Source organism: Homalodisca vitripennis, chromosome 1, assembly GCF_021130785.1.
Source record: "Homalodisca vitripennis isolate AUS2020 chromosome 1, UT_GWSS_2.1, whole genome shotgun sequence".
Taxonomy (NCBI): domain Eukaryota; kingdom Metazoa; phylum Arthropoda; class Insecta; order Hemiptera; family Cicadellidae; genus Homalodisca; species Homalodisca vitripennis.
The window spans coordinates 43,064,709-43,091,442 of NC_060207.1; the positions used below are offsets into that span (position 1 = coordinate 43,064,709).

Below are 26,734 nucleotides of genomic sequence, written 5' to 3' on the forward strand. Positions count from 1 at the left end.
TATGTGGAGTGTGAGTAAAATTAAATACAAAATTAATAAGTATAAACCACATGTAACACTTTTATTATTTTGTTCGTACTATGTACTCTTCAAATTTAAAGAGTTCATCTTCGGGTACTAGGTTAATGTAAATAAAATAAACAATTACATTAGTTACACATAAATTAAGAGTTTGTTGTAACACATGTTAATTTAGTTCATTTACTGTATTTGTTTTATTTTAATTTTATTTATCTCATTCTGTGCATGAAGATGAATTTTCTTTATTTTAAATGTACATAGTACGAATAAAAAAGTAAATGCGGTATGGGTATTTTATTCTTCTTATTTGTTTAAAGCACTTGTGGAGATTACATAGCATTCAAGGTATGGTTCGTTCTTGGTTCATGAAACTAAATTGTTAAGTAAATTTCTATTGAAGTTGATAGAATGGGCTTTTGAGGTAACGAACTGAATACAATTAATTTAGATTTTTACTGTTACTGTAACCACTCAAACGTTGTATCCTACGAAAAACACAGTAACAGAAAGTCTGAGAGCTAACAATTGAGTGTATACAAAAATGATATAAGCTATATGTATGTACCGTACAAAACGTGAGTATAGTTCACAACTTCTCTCCGATCGAAAAGTATACGTACAGGGTTTGAACGTTAATCACACTACTAACTAGAAGACCAATATTAGGACTTACAATTTGGCACCACCCTGGGCAGTCTTACGGGTTTCGCGATCTTGTGAGCAGAAGCTAAATTAACAAAACCTATTTAATTAAATCTGTGTTGAAAATAGAACATTTTAAACAGTTATTGAAAAACTAAACGCCCAAGACAGTGACTTTATAGATTCTTTATACATCCACTTTCAGCGCTCCACACCTTGAAATTTATTGATCCACCAAGTCAAGAATAAAGGTAAAGTTTTTTTTAATACATTTCTACAATTCTTAAATTTTATACTCTAAAACAATAAATGTTTATCAACCTAGGCTATATAATTTTTGGTCCGAATTAGACCACAAAGTTTCAAGTTATTAATTCTCAAAAGATTAAGATTTCATAAACATAAGAACTACAAAAAATAGTTTATAAATAATTTTCTCTATATTTATAAAAGTATTAATAAAAAGCTAAATTTAATTTAACTACTATTATTTTACCTATCAGTTGGTACAAACCAACGTAAATTTTAACAAATTTAACACAATAATTTTTGTTTGGAGAGTATTAACAAAAGTGGCCTTTTCCGGGACACGATCATGTTGTAAGGACGAGAAACAAAAGTATTTGTCAGTTGTTTGAAATGATTTCATTAGAATAACGTATAAAATCAATATTATTCATGATTCATTCAGCAATATGTAGCCCTACTGTATACATAGCAGAGTAAAGTGTGGGTTGAGACCTAATTAAGAGAATTTCATTTATCTTATACTATACTAATGCCATTGGAACATCTCCTCAGATTTTATAAAAGGACATGTGGATCATTCACATCTTCTCGGCAACAAATTTTAGAGCAACATTGGACGATAATAGGCCGTACTATGTACAAACAGATTGGAGAATGGAGAAACTTATTGTTTTCCACTGCATGACAAGTGAAACTGCATATCGATATGTGCAGTTTATTGCATCTCGACTGCCGTCATGTACACAAATAGCCAGAAAGCAGGTTTACACTGAGTTATTTTGTCTTATGTTAAGTGTTCAACTACAATACATTCAGTGAATTCCATCCACCAATTTCCACTGATCATAAACTTATAAGTATAGCTAAATAAGTGCAGTTACTAAGGCGAAACATTAATACATTTTTCAGGCCATTAAACTCTTAACTCTTCTCTAATAAACCTCACTTAGTTACAAACGTGCCTTTATAGCCTGTCTGATTAAAGATATTTTAACTTAATTTTACAAAATGAGTATCGTTTTGGCCTCAATCTCACAAACAAGAATCAGACAAATGAGCTGTAATAGAAATTCAGAATTAAAAGCTATTTTGTGATGAAACAACAGAAATATTATACACAGTCTGAAATACGACCTTTCGTGGTATGCTACGATACCTTTGTCAAGTGAAACCCTCTCAAACATAAGCTTTTTTGGAACAGTCCCAACAACATAAACTGAAATAAAATTATAGATAAATCCGTCTTTAACATGAATCATAAATAACGTGCTGGATCCAAAATACCAAAATAGTTACCTGTTTCATGCCATTCATTTGTCACTGGTGGAAGTTTGTGTGGAAGTTATCTCATCTACGGAGGCTAGTTTCATTTAACTAGAATAATCATTATATAAGTTTTTAAACTTCCTACATGACTGTGTCTGTACCACACGTATAAATTATATTTACGCCATATAGTATCTTTGTCTAGAGCTTTACAAAATAACACTACTAATACTTTATTTAGTAATATTTCACAACTCCATTACAACTCCTATGTGAATAACAATTAATAGAGAACCGGGTGAGTATCTGGGAACGTATTCACTAAAACAAATTTATTGTCAAAGTTAACTTTTTAATTGGTTTATGAATCTTACGTGGTATCTAATTAATGTTAATAATTATATTGGTTGGTAGGCTAATAAACCGTTCTGTAAGTATTTATGGTTGAAAATTTAACTCTATGATAGTAGTAATATTTTCTAACATAAATAATTACTTGATGAGCTACAATTGAAGACGAAGGCCGATGTTTATTTTAAATTTATAGTTTAAAATAAATAAATAAAAGTAGTGCAATGTCACCCATATCACATCCTCCAGATAACATGTTGATAAGTTGAATCAAAGTGTCCCTGTTAGATAACATAAGCCCTCATATGTTAGTCAAGTGTTTATCTCTTACACAGTGTCAGTGAACATGGAAGAGTCAGTTATCTTACAAACAAGGTTAGGCCGGCTGAAAGGTTTGGTCCAACAATCCGTTTTGACTGGGAAGCCTTATTATTCATTTCGAGGCATTCCTTATGGAAAACCACCACTTGGAGAACTCAGATTCAAGGTAACATTTCAGATTTGGTTTTGGTTACGACTTACAACTGTTGGAGTAAAAATTAATTTTGATTGTAGTCAAATAAAAAGAAATAAATTATGTTTTTACTATTGTATGTTAAGGCTCCATAAAATGTAAGTTCTAGTAAATTTAAGGTTCATAGTCAGTAAAATGTTGATTATATACTTTATTTTTAAAATCGTTTTCTCTTTGTGGCTGAACAAATATTTAAACTTGGGAAAATCCCTTACTCCAGTATTTCAACATCTGATTTTTTTTATTCCGAAAATAAATTTAATTCGTGTTTTATTTTGCATAAAGAAAAATTTATTGAGATATTAAAATTATACTATTTCACGCTCCATATAAAAAGTTCTAAACCCACTTAATATACTCCTTCAATATGAAGGTCGTATAAAGTCATAAGAAGTATACAACAACATAGAGCAAGAAGAGCAATTACGTAAATTATTATAGCATTCTACTGATTCCAGTCCAGCCAAACACGCCAAGATTAGATTTCATTCCTTGGGTTAAACGAGTTTCATGTACACGCCATTAAAAGTTTTAATATGACGGACGTTTATATTAGGTGATAAACATGTTTCTCTTGGTGATGTTTTATAAATTTTTATCTTGGTGTTTAAATAAGGCTCTCTGGTTAAGTTTAGTTTGCCAGAGGGGGCTTCCTATTGTTAAATCATGAATGCCCTACCATATGCATTATGGAAAAATTGTTTGAATCACAGTCACTTATGTACTCTAATTACATGTGAAATTCTATTTAAACTACAAAGACTGGTTATCACTGTTGAGCGTACTGACTCTCCGCAAACTATAAATATATATTCAAAGTAACATTAAATTATTCATAAATGACAGATACCAAGAAACTCATTACGTTTTATAACGTAATGCCTAATAGTGGTTAGGAACGTACTTCCGGTACTTCCGCCAGTATGTTAGTGCTTCTGAGTTACTAGTCAGATTATTAATAAATGTATTGTTCGTGCTGGTACGGTTAATTAGTGACGTATTTTCCAGGCACCTCAGCCGTTTGGCAGTTGGGAAGGTACCAGAGATGCACTTAAAGATGGCAATGCGTCTAAACAACCTGTTTTGGCAACAGAAACACAGGTATTAGCTGACGGAGATGAAGACTGCCTCTATCTCAACGTTTATTTCAACCAGGTATGCATAAAATACAAATAAATATATTCCAAGATATGTAAGCCTAATATTATCGGAAAGGGGATCTTGATAACAACCACGGTATATCTGAGTATGCCAGTGGAATCGCATTTGAATTCATATCGTTTATTTGATCACATGTAATCCTTACAGCGATAAATACAAGCAATGTTCGTTGTTAATATGCGATATAACTAGCTTATAAACGTTATATGCATAGTTAAATTAAATTAATCTGCGAATATCTGAAAATAATGTTTGTCACATACGTTCAGAGGTGTAATATAAAGTACGGCTGCAATACCGTTCGTCTTTACGATAGGCAAATAAGAACAATCTCGCGGACTTTTATTGCCTTATTTTTAGTCATAGAAACATGTGTAAAGTGTAAGATGTATAATTTTAAAGATATTATTGAAACGGATCCAAACGCCTTTTAGTTTTCCGATATTTTTATAGTTTATTCAGAAATCTCAAACTTATTTGTACTCAAAAACCATTCATTCTATCGCAAAACTAAAAAAGTTTTGATTCACGATAATGGTATCTCTAAAATAAGGTATTTTCCATACCGTTACAAAAAAAGTAAGGGCGTAAAAGTGCATGAAGTTTAACACTGTTGCTATAGTGAAAATGCTCAAGGTCAACCGGCTCCTTTAATGGATATCACCTAATCTTTTGATAAAATTGTATGTTTTGATGATCTGAAAACATATATAAAATGTAAATTAAATATTTTTCATTATGTTTGGTCAAAAAATATAATATATTTTCAACCTTGATTTAAATACATCATTTTTATTCATTTCATTGCATTTTTTTAAACGGAAGAGTTTAGTTGAATATTTCCAAAAATTCTTTGTTTGAATGTTATTTTTTGACGATGGAAGGATTGTGAAGGAAACAGGATTTTTCTTCACCTGAAGAAGAGATGAGATTGCAGATCTCGAAACGTAGTGTTACTGATTTCTTGTTTCACTGAACGATGGCAAATGTCCGGAAAAATCCTGTTTCCTTTCCAAAAATATTATATCCGGGAAAATTTATGAGGGCGAAATATACGGGTTTAAATACTTAGTATCGTGGTATTGAGTATGAATAATATCGTTAAATTAAATTACTTTGGCTGTATAACATAACAATATACACGTACAAAAAATGTTATAATACACACACTGTATATACTTTCACTCGTGCAATTTTAACATACATACACGCATATATTTAATACAACAAATCTTGTTCTGAAGTTGTATAATGTCAATCTTCTACTTCTAAAGTTAAAGTAATTTACTATTAAAATCTTCAATTCCAAATATATTCATTTCTGGTTGCAGAGTAACCATTTAAAAGTTACATATCACTAGATTAATTAGGCATTGTAGCACAGGAGCTCTTACAAGAGTGTTAATAACACATGTAGCTTAGATTTTTAACAATAAAAACAAAGTTCGTTTTCTACGCCACTAAAGCTTCATTTGTGGACCTTGAGTAAACTTTATCACTACATTCTCCCAAGTTCCAGGAGAAATCTGCCACCATATAGCAGTGCCCTTTGTTCTACGGTAAGACTTTATATATAGTGTTGATATTCTTGTAAAACTTTAACCTTGATCTTCATTGGTATATACTGTATAGTCCAGGTGACCTTAATGATCATTTTTCACACACACTCTTTGAAGTTTCTCAAATGTGGTTAATCAGATCTACATATTTGGTTTCAAGGTTGTCTATAAATTTCAATAAGTATGCAAGAATTCACGCTTTTGAATTACTTAACGTAATTAGATATTTGATTGATTATACAATCTGAAATCCATATAAAATCCAGTTTCCTGTTTCCATGAAATTACTCCAGACATGAATTCAGAGTCTAAACTGACCGCTCCATTAGACCTCTAATTCTCTTCAATTTGATCCTTCAAAATTTCTGCCTATAGCGCAGTAAAGCCTTAATTTCGTAAAACAATAAATATTTATGTTTTGCTAGAATGAAAATTGACTCCATACTATTTCCAGTTACTGCTAATTCATTACCATGATTTCTTTGAGCGTGTTATTGCTTCTAACCTCTAATTAATTAATATCCCTGCACTCAACCAATGATATTGATCTGCACAAACCATACATAGAAATTAAATTGTTTCACTTCCATTCAAGAATAACCATCCACGCCTTAGAATCTCTAGTTTGACAGATGAACTTTTACTTAGTTACACTGCCCAGAAGCTAAATGTTATGCCTACTTTCATAAATTCTATACCAAAGTGAAATATGAATACTGAGCAATCGTGGTGTAAGTCAAACGTTTAGTTTTCACTTATATATTAAAAACCGTATGTTTTTGGAGATAATTGTTTAATACAAAATTTAAGGTAATAACATTAACTAAATGATGGACTTGTCGACTTTTATTTTCTGTTGAGCAGTATGGTCACAATTTATCATTCATGCAACTCGATAAAACCATTATTTTTTTTACTAACCTATATTAAATGCATTCATTGATGAATAGGTAAGAGTTCGAGTGCAAACAAAAAACAACGATTTCTCTGTCCTTCTGCGAAAAAGCTGTAACGCTCTCTTCAGAAATCTTGATTGTTATGAAACATATCTCCTATGTAACTTGAAATTATATCCATTTTCACCCCATACAATATTTTCCAAATACAAATATATTTTAATTCGGTATATATTTGTTTATAATTTTCAGCTTCCAGAAAAAGGGAGATCTAAAAAGCCAGTCCTAGTTTCAATCCATGGAGGGGGCTTCCTTCTTGGATCTGGCAACTCAAAAACAAATGGTCCAGACTTCTTACTTTATGAAGACATCATCGTCGTTACTTTCAACTATCGTTGTGGTGCCTTTGGTAAGAAAATAATTAAAGATACATATATACTTCTATTTTATTGGACAAGTTGTACAATCTAGCTAATTGATTGCATACAAACATTGGTTGAAAACAACAAAAATTGAGAAGTGGTAAGATATAATGATATATGAGATATATGATAAATTAACCTTACAACACTCCTTCGCTTGTCTATTTAAGATTAATTTGGGACACATACTTTACAAAATTGTAGGAAAACCACTAGAGAGTATTTATGTATTTTTTAACTATTGTGTAATCCTTTAATCGGATTTTAAATTTATTGTTTATGTATAGAAACATTTATTCTATGTAACATCAATATTACAACAGCAATAAGGAAAGGACTTTTGTGAGATTTGTACCTAGCCTTCCAAATGTTTGGTCTATCGGCCTGAGAGTGAACCGCTTTCTACACTTCAAGTAACAACTCCGACTTGTATTTATCACATTACATTTCTTGTGAAAATTGCACTAACCAATAGTAGTTATAATTTTATAAGGTTATAGAAGATATCATAGTCTGGGATCATTGAGAGACTTTTAGAGATCGTGGGCACTCTGTAAATGACATCTTCCATAAGCCAAGATCCTACAGAAACCGAAGGCTTCTAAAGACTTGGATCTCTCATATACTGGACAATCATATTATCCAAAAGTTTTGACCCATATACATATATTCCTGGAAGATTGGACAAGTGGTCCTAAAGAGTTTTGTAAATGTTAAGCTATACTTGAGTTATCTACTGGATATTGTAGGCTGTGGCCTTCAAGATATTATGTCACCCTACACGGGGTGCTTTTTCTTTCCAGATATCTTAAATGTCGCTAGAAGCCATTCATTCATTTTAACTCAACGAGACATTACTAAATAACTAAGGCTGAGATTTGTCTTAATTTTAAGCCATTGAGAAATAATATATGTTTATATTATGTTGTCTGACAAACGATTTGTTTTACTTTTATTGTTAAAAGATTGAAAACTCACGAGTTAAATGTTAGCAACAAAAAACTAGTATTACCAAAATATAAAATTAGTTACCTTTATTTGGTAATAAAGTTTTTATCTTAAACAAACTTTGTAACAGCTCAGTATGTTCATAAGTTTGTTCGAGCACTCAAGCTATCACCTCAACTAGACTTTACTATTTGCCGTCGTTTGAGTCTACAGACGTAAAGAAATTATTATAATGTTTATTAAATTGGTGTTATGTCATTATCTGCGTTAAAAAATTAAAGTTAAACTAAATGTAGTAGTTATTGTTGGTCAATAAATTATGCGAATTTTGATAATACGATATTACGTTAGATTAGTAATTAAATGTACGTTTTGCAGTGATTGAACACTACTACGTGTAAATACTGCGTATCTTATACTATTGTTACTTCAGTATTTTACTATAGATACTATTTTTAAATCCATAGTATAACGGAATAATGTTCCACAAAAAATAGTTATCGTGGTTTTAATCAGTAAGTTTTACATAATTTATAATCTCAATAACATAAGCCGTGTATAGTAAACAAATATATTAATTTAAAGGATTCCTGTCACTGGAAAGTGACGATGTCCCAGGGAACGCTGGACTCAAGGATCAGACTTTGGCCTTGAAGTGGGTTCGTGACAACATTGACAGTTTTGGTGGAGATCCCAAAAACGTCACTATTTTTGGTATCAGTGCTGGAGGAGCGTCTGTAGCATACAATCTGATCTCTCCTTTATCAAGAGGTAACTGGCTTATATTATTTTCTTAAAACAATTTTTCTCTAGTACATAATTAATAATTACAACCGGAAACCAAAACAAAAAATATTTCTAGCTTATATTTCTTGGTTAAATTTAAAGTTTTTTAAACTATGTGCTTTATTTGGGTCTTGCATGAGGCGACTACTGTTTTTGTTTAAGGACTGTTTCATAAGGCCATCATACAAAGTGGGTTTGCACTGAATCCATGGGCTGTACAGCATGATCCGAAGTCTCGTGCCATTAAACTAGCCAAGGTTCTAGGATGTGAGGCTTCTGAGGATCCTGATTTTATTGTTCGGTTTCTTCAGTCTGTGCCTGCAGATGAGATTGTTGGAGCTACACAGAAAATGGCCGCTGAAAAGGTATAATGTTCACGACTATTATGCTATTTACTATACAATATATATATATATATATATATATATATATATATATATATATATATATATATATATAAATGAATGTTTGTGTGTTTGTCCTTTATGGAATCGTAAACTATTTGACCGATCATTACGAAAATTTGTATGTATATGTATTTTTCCACGAAGAAGGTTCCTATGCTATGTCTATTGATGTAACTCGCCTCCAGGTGGCGTTGCCAAAGATAATAGTTTTCAAAGCGCCTGCACATTATAAACTGCAATTACGAGACAGTGACGAATAATTAATAGCCAAACATTATTTGAAAGCGCTAAGTTATGATGTATATTTGTCTTGAAGATAAATTTCTGGTTGAACTTAAAGCTTGAGTGTTAGACCACTTTATAATAAAACACATGTACGTGTACAATGGCTATAAACATATACAGATTTTCTTGATCGTGGCAACAAAGCAAACTCTACATCGGCGTTGGAAATATAATTTACTTGAGCTAGAAGTGCACATACACGGGTAACGCTTACGAAAAGCGTGCGAAGCCGCGGGAAACAGCTAGTGTTTCATATTTTATCCCTACAAATTCGAGGAAATGAGATGTATTAATTACTACAGTTCTTTTAGTTTATTTATATTTTAATGCATAACGGTAAAGACTTTATATATTTAATTCATTTTCTAATCTAGCTTTCACATGTATCTATTTAGACTTTAGCACATAATACGAAATTGCCAAACATAAAGACGTTTATCTGGACCATCCATCTTCCTATATGTATTTTTGATGACATCAAGGGTGAATGTGTACTGCTCGCCACTGCGTAGCAATTGGTATGATAAATTTCAGACTGAGGATAACTCATCTTTTCCGTCGTCCAATGTCTTTGGAGATTCTCCCTCGATGCATCCTTCTCCATACATCCCGTGCATATACCAAGTCATTTCAGTACACTGATCTATTCATCCTTGCAACGTTGTAGAATCTATCCTTGCCTGTCATGCAGGTATCTAATGTCAACTAGGAATGATCCGGATACTCGTTTAGTAGAGGGGTGTTTTGAAGAAAATATGATTTTTTAACACGTTTGACTGTTTTGTAAATTTTCAGTCTAATATTTGTTTTTTATTGGTTTGCACTAAACTAAGATGTTGAAGTGATTGAAATATTCACGATGTAAGACGTAATATTATATCCCGTGAACAGTAGAATACTGATCTATTGTAGGCCTTTTCTTCAACTTCTTCTTGACTCTTTCATTTCTCTTCTACAGTATATTTTATGCCTTCCAAACCTAATTTTAAATTCTTAAAAACACACCATTATAAATCATAAAATAATAACATTTGCCTAACTATAGATACGCTTTATTGTTTTATTTATTTCAATTGGTTTCAATTGGTAAGTACGTTATAATTAGGATAGCATCCCAAACTAATTGAAGTCTTAGATTTAGGAATGATGATCACTAGTCAAACATAAATATAGTCAATGTAAGGGTATTTTACTGATGATGAGTCTTTTGTAGTTTACCAACATGCATTCAGGAAAATGCTGACGTAAGTGTAAAAAACTACCAATTTTGGTGTTAAATATTACTACCAACAATGGAAAGCGAATATTTTAGATATCATTCACAACAGATTTAATATGCTGGATGTAGAATTCAATATTTAATTAAGATCAGTTTGACAATATTACATTTTAAAACTATAAAGCCCAAGCAAAAACTGCAATGTGTGAGAAAGATTAAAATTTAAGTTACCTAATACTTTAATACGGCCTGTTAATAAGTATGTAATTTTCAACTGTCATAATTACTTAACGAAGCACTCTTTAGTTAATTACTAAACAAAGTTATGAGATAATGGGATATGAGACGATTATGACGTTCTTAGAATAATAAACGAGGACAGATTTATTAAATGAAACTTTTCTGAGGCATAATGTGCCCTTAGTAAACAGTTCTATATTTTATAAATGATGCATTTTTCGTCCCGGTGTAAGTAGCTTATGTGCGTGCATAACCCACAGTTTTATTACTGGAAGAACATATATTTATTAATTAATAGATCAAATTTGCTAAGTTGTTTACAAGATTGGATTTGAATAATCTTCATTGTATCATATTGTCAAGTTATTTATAACTTTCCTTTCTATTTGTTTGTAGGAATATACAAGAAACTACACATTGGTTTTTATGCCATGTGTTGAAATCTCAGGTTCAGACCCTTTTCTTTCCGACACCCCAGAAGCTCTAATGCAAAGAGGAGAGTTTGCTCAGGTTCCAGTCATTCTTGGGTGCACTGTGAAAGAGGGATCAGTCGCCGCTTTCTGTGAGTAGCCTATATTTGAATCACTTTCAAACTACTCTTTCTCAAATTTACATTATTTTTATTTGTAAAAAGTGTAATATAATTATAACGTATGTAGTTTTTCCATGCAATCATTTGTCGATAAGGAAACTTTACAGAGTGAGAATAACTTTACATGGTGAGGTAATGTGTAATTAGGAAAAAGGTAACTTATAAAGGAACTAAGAATGCCATGGCATCCTTCTTCTAAAACAGGTTGCTGAAGAAGGAATATGGAGTTCTCATTATATTGACGTAGAAATATAATGTAGAATTATTCAAAACAACGTATGCTTAACTTTAAATTAATATACATAATACGCTATAAGACTATTATGATCCTCTTTAAATAAGGTTTGAAATTCCAATTGAATTAATTAATGATATTAGGCACTATGTGTATAGGCCTTATGTAAATAAAATTCAATATCGTTGTGTGATTCTATTAGAATTAGAATTTCTTATAATTGAGGAAAATTTTGATTGAGAGCTATCTTACTCTCAAGATCTTAAGGGTTTTATTTAATAAATTTTCATTCTGGGCCAGACGTTCTCAGCGGTATTGAAATACCTGTCTATAATTTAATAAGCACTGTTATAAATAATCCATTCAAAGTTCCAACGCCCTCATGAATTATTTTCTCATGCTTAAAATTATTAATTTTTTAGTCTCAGCATAAATTTAAAAGTCAAAGTACGATATTGAGTATAAACATACCACTTACATCAAGGCAAGTTTCCATAAGAAAACGCTACCTCATTTTGTACTTAATTACAAGTAATCATTTTTAATTAAATCTTATAAAAGGTTGATGAGCATCTATATAGTTAGATTAGTTTGAAAGAGAGCTCTTTCATCATGACACTACACAATTGATGCAGTTAAAATGAGTCAACATTTTAAAAAGTTAGTTGTTCATTGTCGATTCCTAAACATTTTCCTCTTTTCCTTTGATATGTAAATAGTTATTTAGACAACAATTCTTTGTTTGATAAACAGTCCTACAGCTGTCTCATAAAAAGATACTTCCAGCATCTCTCTGCTCATATTCGCCGGATGTAAACGAACGGGCACTCTGCATATTCACACAAATATTAATACACTTGGACAATTTTGTTCCAGTTGTCAAAGGCACAATGAACAATACCCTCAAACATGTAGCATAGGTTGAGGAGATACATAAGCGTGCTACGTTCTTACAATAAATGTAAAATATTGAGGACAAGCATTTTGTGAAGATTTAACTCACTGGAATAGTTTCTAAATTACGGTACACTTAATTTATATAAATTGCATACTATAAGAGAAAACACTTGTGTGTTAATATTTTATGGCAAATAGCATTTATAATAATGCACCAAATAATGCGTCGATAAAGATTTTAAACAAGTATAAATATATTTTATAAGAACAATCGCACTTTAACTGTGGTTTACCTTCAACAGTCCAACTAAATATATTTTTCAACTAGAAAGCTAAGTCATATGAGTTATTCTTAGATATTAAAATATAAACGTATGCTACTAGGAAAACTTAATCAGAAATAAAACATTGGAAAAACTATGTTGTAAACATTTGGCCTAAAGCGATCCATAAATTTACCGAAAAACGCAACAGCTCATCAGTAACTACCATTGATAATGTAATTATTTCCAATATTAACGATATCCATACATTTATTCATCCTGGGCACTCAATTCCTGACCGCTTTGGGTAAATAATGGAAAGATTTGGTGCAATACTTGAACACTAATTATTTAAAGTTAAAATGACTTAAACGTGTTATAGACCTTACTTCAAATCAAACATGCGAGCCAATTCCAGGCAACACTTAAAATATAATCCGAATGAAACCTTGTGGATATTTCTTTATTGTTAATCATGTTTCAAAAATCCATCATCAGTGAATGATGGTTATTAAACCGAAACTGCAATTGTATTCATATGCCTGAAGCGGTGAGTTGAATGGGGCTGGAAGCTCAAGCAACCAACGACCAATATGAATCACAGTTTTTCATGAGGGATTTACAAAATTTTCATTAATTTTTAAACTAAAGTTGAACTTTTCCAATTCATTTGTATGTATATTCATATCGTAATCAAATAAAAGTAATAAGTTTTATGGTCAGTGATATCTCACTAAATGAGATATCAACCATAAAATTTTTTGATAATAAAATAACTATTTGAGTCTTAAAACATATATTAACACCTTTTGTTCTAGAGTTTGGCTCATACCCTAAGAAACCTCATCAGTTATTGCGAAACAAACTATTGAGCATAGCATTGATTACTCCAGATAATCAATATCAACTAAATTAGACTAAACGCATTCTGAGCTAATTTGTGGCTGAACTGTAAGAGATACTGTAAAATATTCAGGAGCTTTTTGTAGCTAATTAAATAAAAGTTGTACACTAAACTGTGTTTTATTGTATTATGAGCTAGAGTATGACTAATACCATACCTGGAACAACAAGAAGTCTTCCAATATTAGTAATAATGTCAAGTAAAGCTGAATACCGAAGTCTGTAATATTAGTAATAATGTCAAGGTAAAGCTGAATACCGAAGTCTGTAATATTAGTAATAATGTCAGGTAAAGCTGAATACCGAAGTCTGTAACATTAGTAATAATGTCAGGTAAAAGCTGAGTACAGAGTTTTGCAATATTAGTACGAATGTCAGGTAAAGCTGAGTATAAAATTGTCTTTCTTGCTAGAGCATTCACTCTTGGTCCATCACGTAGGGACTGTATAAGTTTTAGTTCCCTGCTTAATAATTGCGGTAAAACGTTTTGAATATTACACTATTACTAAATCACATTATTGATGTACATATAGTATACGTAATATTTGATTGTTCTAGTTGATGGAGTCAGTGATAGAGCTTTCAAAAGTTTTAACGACAACCCGGAATGGCTAGTTTCACCATTATTGGGGCTAAAACATGGAAGTGTGGAAGAAAAAGAAGCAACGAAAATTATTTGGGACTTCTACTTAAAAGGAAAACATATCTCTTGGAATAATGCCAATGATTACTTGTTGGTAAGTTGCTTTTATTAATTTTCATTGTAAAGCCCAACGTGGATGAGAACGTATTGCATTAATGTGTTGTATTATACATTCATCTAATACAGTGGTTCTCAACCTTTTCAACGCTGCGACCCCTTTTTAGGTTGAGAATTTTGGCGACCCCCTTTTTGTAACATCGTAAAGTAAGCCTTTGTATGCAAAAAGACAGCAATAATTAGTTTTAAAAAACATAAAAAAACACTATTCAAAACTATATAAAAACGTTAGTGAGCACTAATTTCTTAATAATTAATAAACGATCCGGTAATAAATGTAACGAAAGTAATTTTAATCATTTTCAATTCTTCAATATCAAAGCAGGCAAAGACTGTGCGCAGTGTATTTACAGAACTGACGCGTGGTGTATTTAAAGCCGAGGAGACAGCCTGACATGGAGCTGCGCGCGCAGCCATCGCACGGCGCAATTCGTCCTCCGACAAGCCACTGTGCCAGTGTGCCAGTCGACTGCCTGACGTCTTGAGAAATAGTGCGTACTTTGATCTTCAAATTGAACACTCAAGTTTTAGTATTAATGAGTTTTTAAAAAGAGAAGCTTCATGTAGCAAAAGTAGTTCCGAAGTCTCAAAACCAAAATGCCGAAAGTATGATAATGCATATCTACAGTTTGGTTTTACTGAACTTGAAAACAAACCTCAGTGTGTTATTTGTAGTGAAGTTTTATCAGTTGAAAGCATGAAACCTTCAAAAATGAAGCGTCATCTTGAAACTAAGCATTCTGCGCTGAAAAACAAATCAGTCGAGTTTTTCCAGAGAAAACTGCTGTCCCTTCGCAGTCAACAGGTAAATATTAAAAGTCATACTGATGTTAGCAAAAATGCCCTCAAAGCTTCGTACGAGGTAGCGCTAAAGATTGCTAAAGTGGGGAAGCCACATACCATTGCTGAGGAATTAATTCTTCCTGCCGCAATCGATATGGTTTCAAATATGATTAATCCTCAAGAAGCTGACAAGCTAAAAAAAATCCCACTATCAAATGACACTGTGTCACGACGAATATCAGACATGGTGAAAGATGTTCAGAACCAGCTAAAGATGCAAATAAAAGAAAGCACGTTTTTTTTTCGATTCAATGTGACGAATCAACTGACATTGCTAACTGTGCTCAGTTTTTGTGTTTTATTAGGTATGATTGCGGTCACTCTATTAAGGAAAATGTATTATTTTGCAAATCTTTGCCAGACCATGCCACAGGTGAAAGTCTTTTTAAAGTGTTCATTGAGGCAACTGAACCATTTGAAATTGATTGGAACAAATGTGTTTCAATTTGTAGTGATGGTGCAAGAGCCCTTTCGGGTAAAAACAGCGGATTGATTGCCAGGTTGAAAACGTTAATGCCAAATGCAAACTGGGTGCATTGTTTTTTTACATAGACAAGCTTTGGCAGCTAAAGGAATGCCGGATGACTTGCGTCAAGTTTTGGCTGAGGCTATCAAAGTTGTTAACTACGTCAAGAGTCGACCATTGCAGAGTAAATTACTTGAAAACTTGTGTGAAGAGGTAGGAGCCCTGCACAAACATTTGCTATTCCACACCGAAGTGAGATGGCTGTCCCGGGGTAACGTGTTGAGTAGGCTGTTTTCATTGAGATCAGAAATGTTGCTTTTTTTAATGGACAGTAAACATGAACTTTCCCATTTTTTCAGCGATGAAAAATGGTTAATAAAGCTTGCTTACTTAGCTGATATTTTTTCTCATCTCAACATTTTGAACTCATCCCTACAAGGACCAGAAACAACTATTTTGTATGCTCAAGACCGAGTAAATGCATTTGTAAGAAAACTTACTCTTTGGAATACAAGAATAAAAGATGAAGACTTTGAAAATTTCCAACTTACACAAGAATTCAAGGAGTATGTCTCAAGTATTGGTGACACATCCATTGACACATCATCTCTCTCATTACTCATATCATCACACCTTGAAGCCTTGATAAAGCAGTTGAATGATTATATTCCTGTTAAAGATACAAGTGGATCTGTGTGGATAACAAAACCATTTTCCGAAAAAGCTGTTCAAAAAGCTGAATTGAATGCTGGCCTCCACGATGAACTGATAGATATATCAAGTGATCAGTCATTGAAACTAACTTTTGACGATGTTTGTCCCGACAAGTTTTGGCTAAGTATAAAGAAGGAACACCCAGAATTGACCAAAGTAGCATTGAAGATTTTGATACCTTTTTCTACTTCTTACAATTGTGAAAAAGGATTTTCCACAATGGTGAATTTAAAAACCAAATCAAGAAATCGTTTGGCACTGGAAAATTATATTATTTTGTGTTTGACAAAAATCAACCCAGACATTCTACAGTTAGTTAATTCAAAGCAAGCTCAAGTTTCTCATTAAGTCATTCTGCTGGACTTTTAAAAAAATGTATTTTTTGCAATGTATTTTGTGTAGTGTGCCTTTTTTAGAATAAACAAATTTTGTCTCACAACAATAAGGCCTACGTTACGATACAAGCGGCGCGGCAGGCACCATCATTTTTAGCAGCGATGTTGAGTCATTTAGAGCTCCATTTGTTCCTTTTTGTTAATTATAGTTGTATTTTAAAATAGTATTGATTAATTGTAAATTGATTAAATATACTTATTGTATTTAACAAGCGGACTCAACTCAGTTTCTAAATAAGTACATGGTCGCTTCATTTGATATTCGCCGCTCATATGGTATATATGGCCTGAGTTTTTTAGTTTTTTTTTTTCATTTATCACCTATCTCACCCCCCTGGGGGTCGCGACCCACCGGTTGAGAACCCCTGATCTAATATAAACAGACCAGAATATTAAATAAATCCAAATAATAAACTATTGCTATAAGACTCTAAATTTAAATTCGATGTATGTTTCATACTAGAAGTGACTCGTCGACAATTTTGCAATCATTGAAATTGGTTTGATTCGAATATGGTTGATTTAGATGTTCAGGCTCCATGCCTTGATTTTTAAATATTTGTAACTTTTCTTAGTTTTACGTATAGATGTTTTTTTTTCTTTTTCTTTGAAACAAGCGTTCAATTATCAATAGTTTTTGGTACAGCAACCTAGCTTATTTGTTAAAATTTGTATCAAATGTAGTATTTTGCATTTATTATGTGAATTCCAAATATCATACTCGTATTTGTCTCATTTTTATCTAAATAAAGAAACGATGACACCAAACCCACCGAAATAAGTTTTACCAATTGGGTTCTATAATATTACGTAACTGAACACTGTGTATTATATAGATAATAATAGTAATTTGATATGAAATAGTCGGGTTAAAAGTTCCATAATGAAACTGTATCATTTTCCAGTGCCAAAGTGACGTACGGTTCAATATTGGAATGGAGCAAACCAGAACAATGTTACTGGAAAAGTCCTCAGCTCCAGTCTACACATACCTGTTCACCAACCACACCAGATGTATCTGTCAATTATTTAAAACCGTTTTCGCTGAAAATGCTTCAAAAGTCATTAATTCAGGTAATATCGTTTTACAATAAAATTGGGAGTTTTGGTTTGTATTAATTCGACATTAGTGTTGTAAGTGTACCAAAATTACCAGTGCACTCTACAATTTAAGTTTACCTACAGTTTTTTTTTAATTCGATGGATACAAAGGTTTTTTAAAATCCTGAACTAATAATTATATTAAATCTTTTAGGGTTTTTATCGCATACGCTTTCGATGTCATGTACTTATGTATAAGAAAAGTGTGGTGAGAAACCGTCATCTAACTTACTCATCCAATGTCTATTATAATATTACGTAAACCTTAAAATAATTTGAAAATCTTGTTGTTTGAGAATGAAGTAACCATAGACGTAAACTCGTGTTACCTATCGGTACCACTGACCAGCGGAATGAATAGACTGGGCCAAGGCGAGAGGCAAGTGAAGCCAAGTCAGAGAGATATATATATTTAAAATTAGCATTTGCAGATTTTTGTACTTTAATTCCCAAAATGAATATACATAAAAAGTAGACTTAATTGGTTAGTTTTATAACAATTTATAGACGTACACTATTGCAAAGGTTACAGCATGGTGAAGGCGCCCGACTCAAGCGTCCAACTTCAGAACTCATTTGCAGCCAAACTACGTAGTATGAAGCAAAAATATGAAGCATCAACAATGTTTATTCCGGTTAACAACATTCCCACTAACATGAATCGTTTTACCTAAAATCTAAAAAGTTTTGACGTTTTTCGTTGTTATAGCACACACAATGGAGCACATCAAAGGTAAGACAGGAGAGAAAAAATAGCTAAAATAATGAAGGAGAATAGTGAAATAGAGAGCATGATATAGGATGGTTAACAAAGAAGTCAAGTTGTGTCATTTTGTTTGCAATTTATTCTTATAAAACGTTAAAAGCAAACTAGATATTTTAAAAAGCTTTTCATCAATTCTATATAATTTTGTACAAGAGTGAAATTTATTAATTTTAATACAACTGATACTCTACGGCAGTGTTAAAGAAACCGTTGTGTGAAGATGAGAATTAAAACAACCCATTAATTAATTAACAATACAATTTTTGAAGACTTTTGGAGGATCAAATTCCGATATATTTAAGGATCCAAGATAGGGATAGGAGAAATGTCATGGAATGTGCCAAAGAAGTCACGCACCAATAGTCAACAGGGTACACTTTTATCATGCGGCACATTTGCCGGATTTCACAGCAAAACATAATTGTGTGACTCCTGAACTGGAGCAGGATATCACATATGTTGGTCTGCAATTTAGGACCAGGAAAAAAGGTGTCATTGAGAGGGATTCTATTGCTATATTTTGATCTAGCATAATTATAAAGTACGCAATAGTGGAGCTACTGCGTTCTTTGAGAACCACATGATGTGGCAAATAGTAGTTTCAAGGGTTCATCAAAGTTTTCAACTTTGCTCATATGTCCAAGCGATTCATATTAATTCTTGACAATAGTGTGTAGTTCATAAAAGTGAGGCTAGCACGGCACTACGCTTCTAAAGAGTGGAACTACGCTCAGTAGTGAGACGTGATGTTCCTAGAGGCTGCTTTTGAAAGGCAATCGTTAGGATCTCTAGAATGTGTTGAATCAAAGTGTAGATCACAAAGTGTCTCTTCTGGTAACTTTTTACGGCATGAAGGAGGTTCTTCTTGCTGCCATAATTTTTGGGAGAGAGTGATGAAAATCAAAATCATTGGTAGAGAACAGATAAATTGAATAAGATGAGATAATATGGCCAGAAGATGTAAAGAATCTTTTCCTGCGATCACAAAACCAAGACGTGTTCCAACTTCCAGAGGCATCTTGGGACCAAGAGAATAGATTTCTTTAGTAAGTATTTTGGGAAATAATCTTACTTCGTGCAATTCATAGATATCTCCTGGTATGTGAAATGTAGGGTCCACTAGAGTGTAGGTTTTAACTTTTTTAAACACTTCTGGAGCTAATTCAACTCTAGGGAGTTCCATGGATATTTTGTCTAATAAGTACAGAGGATTTTGAGCACCAAAGGAATGCCTGGAGTTACATAGCGACGAGTAATCTATCTAGAAGCTGAGCAGCGCACCCGGGTATAAAGTCACACATACTCGTACTCCCAGAGTCAAGTCGCTCTCTGAAAACATGAGTAAAGCCTTGTGGTAAGTTGAGTTGTAATAACGTAGTGTCTAGAAGAACAGTGGAGTGACCGATCAGCAGAGGGCTGAAATATCGAGACTAAAACAATAATACCGCGGATGTATTTCCGTTTGCGGTAGAACTTTGTTGGAAGCATTAAAGAGCCTATTCTCTTAAGGGGGCTTAGTTTGAAAATGTAACAAACTGTGGTGAGGTTTGTGAGAAGTTGAGCATGTTGGCTTGGATTTAAATTGTTCAACACAGTTATTTCCTAAACACGACACACAAAGTTATTCCCTTTTTACAAGTCGTCACCACTCATGAGGGGGTTTTACCTTGAACACTTCACAGTTGCAAATTTAGTGGTACTTTCTACCACAGGAAAAACAAGGATATTTTGAAAAAGAGTGTTTGTCAACTTTACTATCATCTTCCAAAAGAGAGCATTCTTTGTTTAGAAATTTTATTATGCATGGACATTCGTTGCCAACACATGCACTATACACCTCGAGTTTCTTCCTCAAACTATTATTCATTTTGCGAAGAATCATAGCAAAGAGCAAGGGGTTGCTCTGATGATGAAGTGGTGTCACATTCAAGAGCCTTGAGATCTTGAGTATACTCGAAGAACAAGTTTACGAATTATCTTATATTTTTTGTTGAGTAGGCTGAGATATCCGACAAATTCCATGATGTGGTGTTAGTGGAGAGAGCAGTTGAACGACGAAGATTATATTAGCGTTGACATTGAAGGTCATATGCAATTGTATAATATGCACATATCAAGTTGAGAGATTGCACTAACGCCAGCGATTCGCCACGGAATGTGGAGAGAAGGTGTTGGAGAGCGAAGCATTGCGATGGATAGTACTGTTGAATAAATGAATGGACGATATCCATTCGGTGTGTTCTCCAGCAAAGTTTTGTAGATCTAACTTCGGGAGTCGAACTTGAGTGGCCATAAGTGGCATCCGTGGGGGAACTTCACTGCTCGTAGCAGCGAGAGACAACGATGAAGGGTCAATAAGTGGGGAAATTGTTTCACTAACACTGGATATTTGCACAAACAAGTCATTTAAGATATTTTCACCTTGGTTTAAATTTACCTCCAACACATCATCCGTATGACGCATGCGAGATTTGCTTTGAATTCACAGCGCTTCTTCTTGCTTTCAGTGAGATAATCAGCTAAAGTTAAATTGTACTTAAGTGACCATCTAGATTGGCGAGTTCATTAACAGCTACTTTAGTGGATGTCAACCTTTGTCTCGATTACGGCAGTTGACCTTTCATATGTTAATAGTTTGATTGTTTTATTATCAATGTTAAACTGCGAAAATTAAAGCAAAATAAGTAGAAATAATTACGCAATACACTGTCAAAAATCAATTAAACGTTAACTTAAAGTGACAAACAATTGTATACTATGTATCAAATTATCAGTTATGAAATGTGTTAAAACATTAATTTAATTATATTAAGTAGAGAACCTATAATAGCCCAAAACATAAGATAAAATTAATTAATTGAGCCTTAAACTTAACTACAAGCGTTAACAAGTTCGTGTATATAATATATCAACAGATATTTAAAGCAACGTATCAATAATTACTTAGTATACGAGATATAATACAGTAATTTTATCCAAACAATGAATATAACAAATTACTTTGTAATAAACCAAGTATTGATCGAAACTTTTAAAATCAAATATTTGCCGGCCATATGATTACATACAAATTGTATATTTCAATAATAATGATGAAACCCTTTCAAATAAAATTAAGTAATAGAGTTAACTACTAAAGGTTTCTAAGTGTATTTAATCAAGAGATAACTTCAGTATAATATTGAGTGAAGATGGTTTATTAATTTCTTACATTGTTATACACGACTCAATATCCCGATTACCTGAGCAAAGCCAGATAGTTTGAGCAGGTTTTAATCCAACTCGGTTTCAGAATGCAAGATAGTGAGGGTGCTGAGGGGTGCAGAGGTAGCTAAGTCCATTCCTAGCGTGGAATGTCAATGCTGACTCTAGACAGTCGACTTGAAGGGGTTGTAGTGCCCAACAAGGGGCTACAACCCCTTTTAAAACAATAACCCCATTTCAATCTCAATAACAGTTGAGATTGAAATTGATTCTAAATACCAATTAATCTTACTGTTCAAAAATTAGTGTGAAAATGTGAGACACACAGAGCAATAGCACAACAAAGTCATATGTTAATTCATGTGAGTGTAACAGTAAAACTATCTAACTTTCACGGTTAGCGGTCTGGTAAGGTTTTATATATTATCCATCAATGATAGTTGTATTCGTTACACCAAGTAAACGTAAGTAAAGTTTTACGTTACAATAAAATTGGCAAAAGGACTACATTAGATATATATACATATACTCAGTTAACAATGCTCGAAAACTTTTGCTATCCAAAACCATATGGAAGCAATGTGCTGCTGAATCACACTCGTGGGTATAACAAAAGGACTACATTAGATATATATATACATATACTCAGTTAACAATGCTCGAACACTTTTGCTATCCAAAATCATATGGAAGCAATGTGCTGCTGAATCACACTCGTGGGTATAACAAAAGGACTACATTAGATATATATACATATATACTCAGTTAACAATGCTCGAAAACTTTTGCTATCCAAAACCATATGGAAGCAATGTGCTGCTGAATCACACTCGTGGGTATAACAAAAGGACTACATTAGATATATATACATATATACTCAGTTAACAATGCTCGAAAACTTTTGCTATCCAAAACCATATGGAAGCAATGTGCTGCTGAATCACACTCTTGGGTATAACAAAAGGACTACATTAGATATATATACATATATACTCAGTTAACAATGCTCGAAAACTTTTCCTATCCAAAACCATATGGAAGCAATGTGCTGCTGAATCACACTCGTGGGTATAACAAAAGGACTACATTAGATATATATATACATATATACTCAGTTAACAATGCTCGAAAACTTTTGCTATCCAAAACCATATGGAAGCAATGTGCTGCTGAATCACACTCGTGTATAACAAAAGGACTACATTAGATATATATACATATATACTCAGTTAAGAATGCTCGAAAACTTTTGCTATCCAAAACCCATATGAAAGCAATGTGCTGCTGAATCACACTCTTGGGTATAACAAAAGGACTACATTAGATATAAATATACATATATACTCAGTTAACAATGCTCGAAAACTTTTCCTATCCAAAACCATATGGAAGCAATGTGCTGCTGAATCACACTCGTGGGTATAACAAAAGGACTACATTAGATATATACATATATACTCAGTTAACAATGCTCGAAAACTTTTGCTATCCAAACCCATATGGAAGCAATGTGCTGCTGAATCACACTCTTGGGTATAACAAAAGCTTAGCTTAATTTAATAATTAAATGAATACGTACAATTTAGTTAATTACCTAAAATACAGTATTTTTTTCATTAATATGTATGTCTTTGGCAGAATCGTGCCATGGGGCGGACTTGCAGTTCTTATACCTTTTCCGAGATGACCGTTTAGAAACTCCCGAATTAACCCATACTGAAAAAGAAGCTATAAAGAAACATGTTAAGGCATGGGCTTCTTTTGCGTCCACGGGGTGAGTGACTCAATTTTTACCGTACTTACTTATAAAATTATTATTTCAAAGGTGTATTTTTATGGTGTATCTTTTGTTATCTTTACTTTCTTAAACATTGAATATATTAAAATATTTTTAATTATTGTTCTAGGCGTAACAGGTTTTTTATTTGATCATATTTTTGCCTCTTTAGAAACTTTTCTCGGTGTATGATTACTTGTGGGTTTTAATTTTTTCAGTAATCCAAATTACGAGGAACTGGGAGTGACTTGGAAAAAGGACTCTAAGGAGAACCCATGTTTTATGGAAATAGGAGAATCTTGGAAAGCGAGGAGTGGGCACATTCTTCCAGATAGAACGAATTTCTGGATGGGACTCGCCTCTAAATACCACAAGACTTGGTGGGTCTCAGAGTGAGACCTAAAACTAATTATTCTGATAAATACAACCGAATACATCCTTTTCTTATTTTGAGTATTCCAAAACCTTTATATGCAGTGAATAAATAATTATGTTAAAACTATTAATAAAGTATATAATTATTTTCAAACATTCTTTTATATTACCGTATATTAGTATACAATTAGAAATTTATTCTTCCATTGCCTGCAATTTATTCTTCTATTGCCTGATGTTATAAACAATAATTGTATGGAAACTATGGACATTGGCACAATTCTTCACAATTCCTGACCTTGCGGAAATTGTACACTTATGAAGAAAGTAGGTTATTATAAATGGAAATAGACACTTTCCAACCGAAGAAGACTATTCACACCTATATGTATATATTTTTGATACGGGCAATAAAACAAACGCTTCTACGGCACTGAAAATAACATACACACGAAGTGGATTAAAATGGCCGGAAGCTCAAGCTTTTTGACTAAAGTAGGCTTCTCAGGCATTTTGCACGTGTCACAAGACAAACTGTACATTGGCGTCAAATATAATTGATTGATACCAGAAAATCCTCTTGACTCGCTAAACCTAAAATAAGAGCCAGTGACAATTTTGTTCAACTCTTTAATGTATTATTAATGAACACTAAAATTGTATATATATATATATATATATATATATATATATATATATATATTATATATATTTAATGAACCTACTTCTTATTCAAAGATCTATCATAGGATTCCATCATGTCACATCCTAATTTCCCTCACTAAGATTAATACGGATTTCTCTAGCCTACAGTAGCTCAAATATTACTTAAATTTTTGAATTTATTCATTTAAATATTATAATTACTGAGGAATTTGTTTATTTCATTTGGTATTAAAAATACTGTTTAACTGTCCTACTTCTACTTTCAAAGTTCAATTATTCTTAAGTAGATTTGTAGAATTGTACATCTTTCAGAGATAATCACTTATTATCGGGACTGTTTATTATGCCATTTATAAAGAATTTATAAGGAAATTCAATAAAAAAATCACGTGTACCTATTTGCACACCACAGAATATTCTTATAATATAATAAAATTACGTTTAAGTACTTGCAACATTGGAGAAATGATTTGACAGCAAATCAAATTCTTATTTGGTTAGTTGAAGTATCAATTAAAAGAGTATTATACATGCGATAGCAATGATAAACGAGTTTGGGCCTTATCTGTTAATTAAAATTTTTATAGTTTACAAAAATACTAATTCGTCCTTATACGACCTGATGTGTTTATCTGCTATCATGCTAGCTATTATTTCCTTAGAATTCTAATTGAATACTTATGTTAGCAATTAATATTAAATGCACCAATGTTTTATTACGACTTTTAGGCACAATACTATAACATCACTTGAAAATAACATATTCACCCTTTGAAAAGGTTTAAAATTGCTCACATAATGGTTCTTGAACATGTCAAAACGTGACATTATTAAAAACTTGGTTGCAACAGAGAAAGAATGAGTTGAACACAACTGCTAAGAATAAAATCGTTTTAACACCTTCTGCTAGTTTAACACCTACACTGCAGGTCTATACAAAGTGATACCGAGGGCTGGCAGCATGGCATTTGCCGCAGCCAAACCGTAGTAAACTCTTGTTTTATGTCCAAAATAGCAAGAAAATGTAGGGTGTTCCATAAAAATTTTAACTTTGGTCACTATACTTGAAAATTAGTACATTTAGTCCTTGTTGAGATACCAAGGGTGCCACAGACATAATGGACATCTATATATTTAATATATTTAGACCATAAAATAAACTTGCACAAAAGTGATGAAAATAATAATTGTATGGAAGGGTTCAATTTCAGAATATATTTTATAACAACAATTAACGAAAGTTTTCTAATTATTTAAAATCTCCTCTGATACCGATAAACTAAAATATATTCAGACGCAGTGTTCATACTTTTACGGATTGATTCATAAGATTTAGAAGCACCTGAGAATGTAGGAGAGGTAAGTAGACCTTTGGCTGTGGTCCAAGAGAAGGATATAGCATGCAGTATGTTCATATCTTTACGAAATAATTTGTAGGAAAAAGATGTACCTGAAAATGTGGGGGAGATAAGTAGAACACGCCTGTTCATCATCCAAGAAAAAAGGATATAGCAGAAGTATGTGCATATCTTTACCAAATGATCCGCAGGATATAGATGCACCTGAGAATGTAATGGAGGTAAGTAGGGCACGCCTGGCCGTGATCCAAGAGAAGGATATAAGAGGCAATCTGTGCCGAAGCTGCTTGGAATAAAACAGTGCTATCGATCAGATTACCTCCGACCAGAATCGAGGAAAACTTTATAGACGAAAATAATGTAAACAGCCAGTAAAGCCATTTGTTATTGCAATGTTACACACTTTTATGAGTGATGTTAAATTTCTTTTATCCACTCTACTATATAATATAC

General features: G+C 32.6%; 1 protein-coding gene across 1 annotated transcript; it reads left to right on the forward strand.

Annotated features, from left to right (window-relative positions):
* The first annotated feature begins 2,852 nt into the window (after nucleotides 1–2,852).
* LOC124360382 (juvenile hormone esterase-like) lies at nucleotides 2,853–24,411 on the forward strand. The gene is made up of 10 exons (XM_046813965.1): nucleotides 2,853–3,016; nucleotides 4,052–4,198; nucleotides 6,912–7,068; nucleotides 8,615–8,800; nucleotides 8,978–9,180; nucleotides 11,363–11,528; nucleotides 14,415–14,593; nucleotides 17,940–18,108; nucleotides 23,744–23,879; nucleotides 24,101–24,411. The coding sequence occupies exons 1-10, from the start codon at nucleotides 2,876–2,878 to the stop codon at nucleotides 24,276–24,278; spliced, it is 1,662 nt and encodes a 553-aa protein (XP_046669921.1). The 5' UTR covers nucleotides 2,853–2,875; the 3' UTR covers nucleotides 24,279–24,411.
* Nucleotides 24,412–26,734: the final 2,323 nt, after the last annotated feature.

What these genes read in the sequence shown, in the direction of transcription:
- LOC124360382 (XM_046813965.1), top strand. Translation starts at nt 2,876, where the DNA reads ATGGAAGAGTCAGTTATCTTACAAACAAGGTTAGGCCGGCTGAAAGGT. An exon ending in TCAACGTTTATTTCAACCAG is followed by an intron (nt 4,199 to 6,911) that starts GTATGCATAAAA and finishes TATAATTTTCAG; the next exon opens with CTTCCAGAAAAAGGGAGATC. An exon ending in GGGATCAGTCGCCGCTTTCT is followed by an intron (nt 11,529 to 14,414) that starts GTGAGTAGCCTA and finishes TGATTGTTCTAG; the next exon opens with TTGATGGAGTCAGTGATAGA.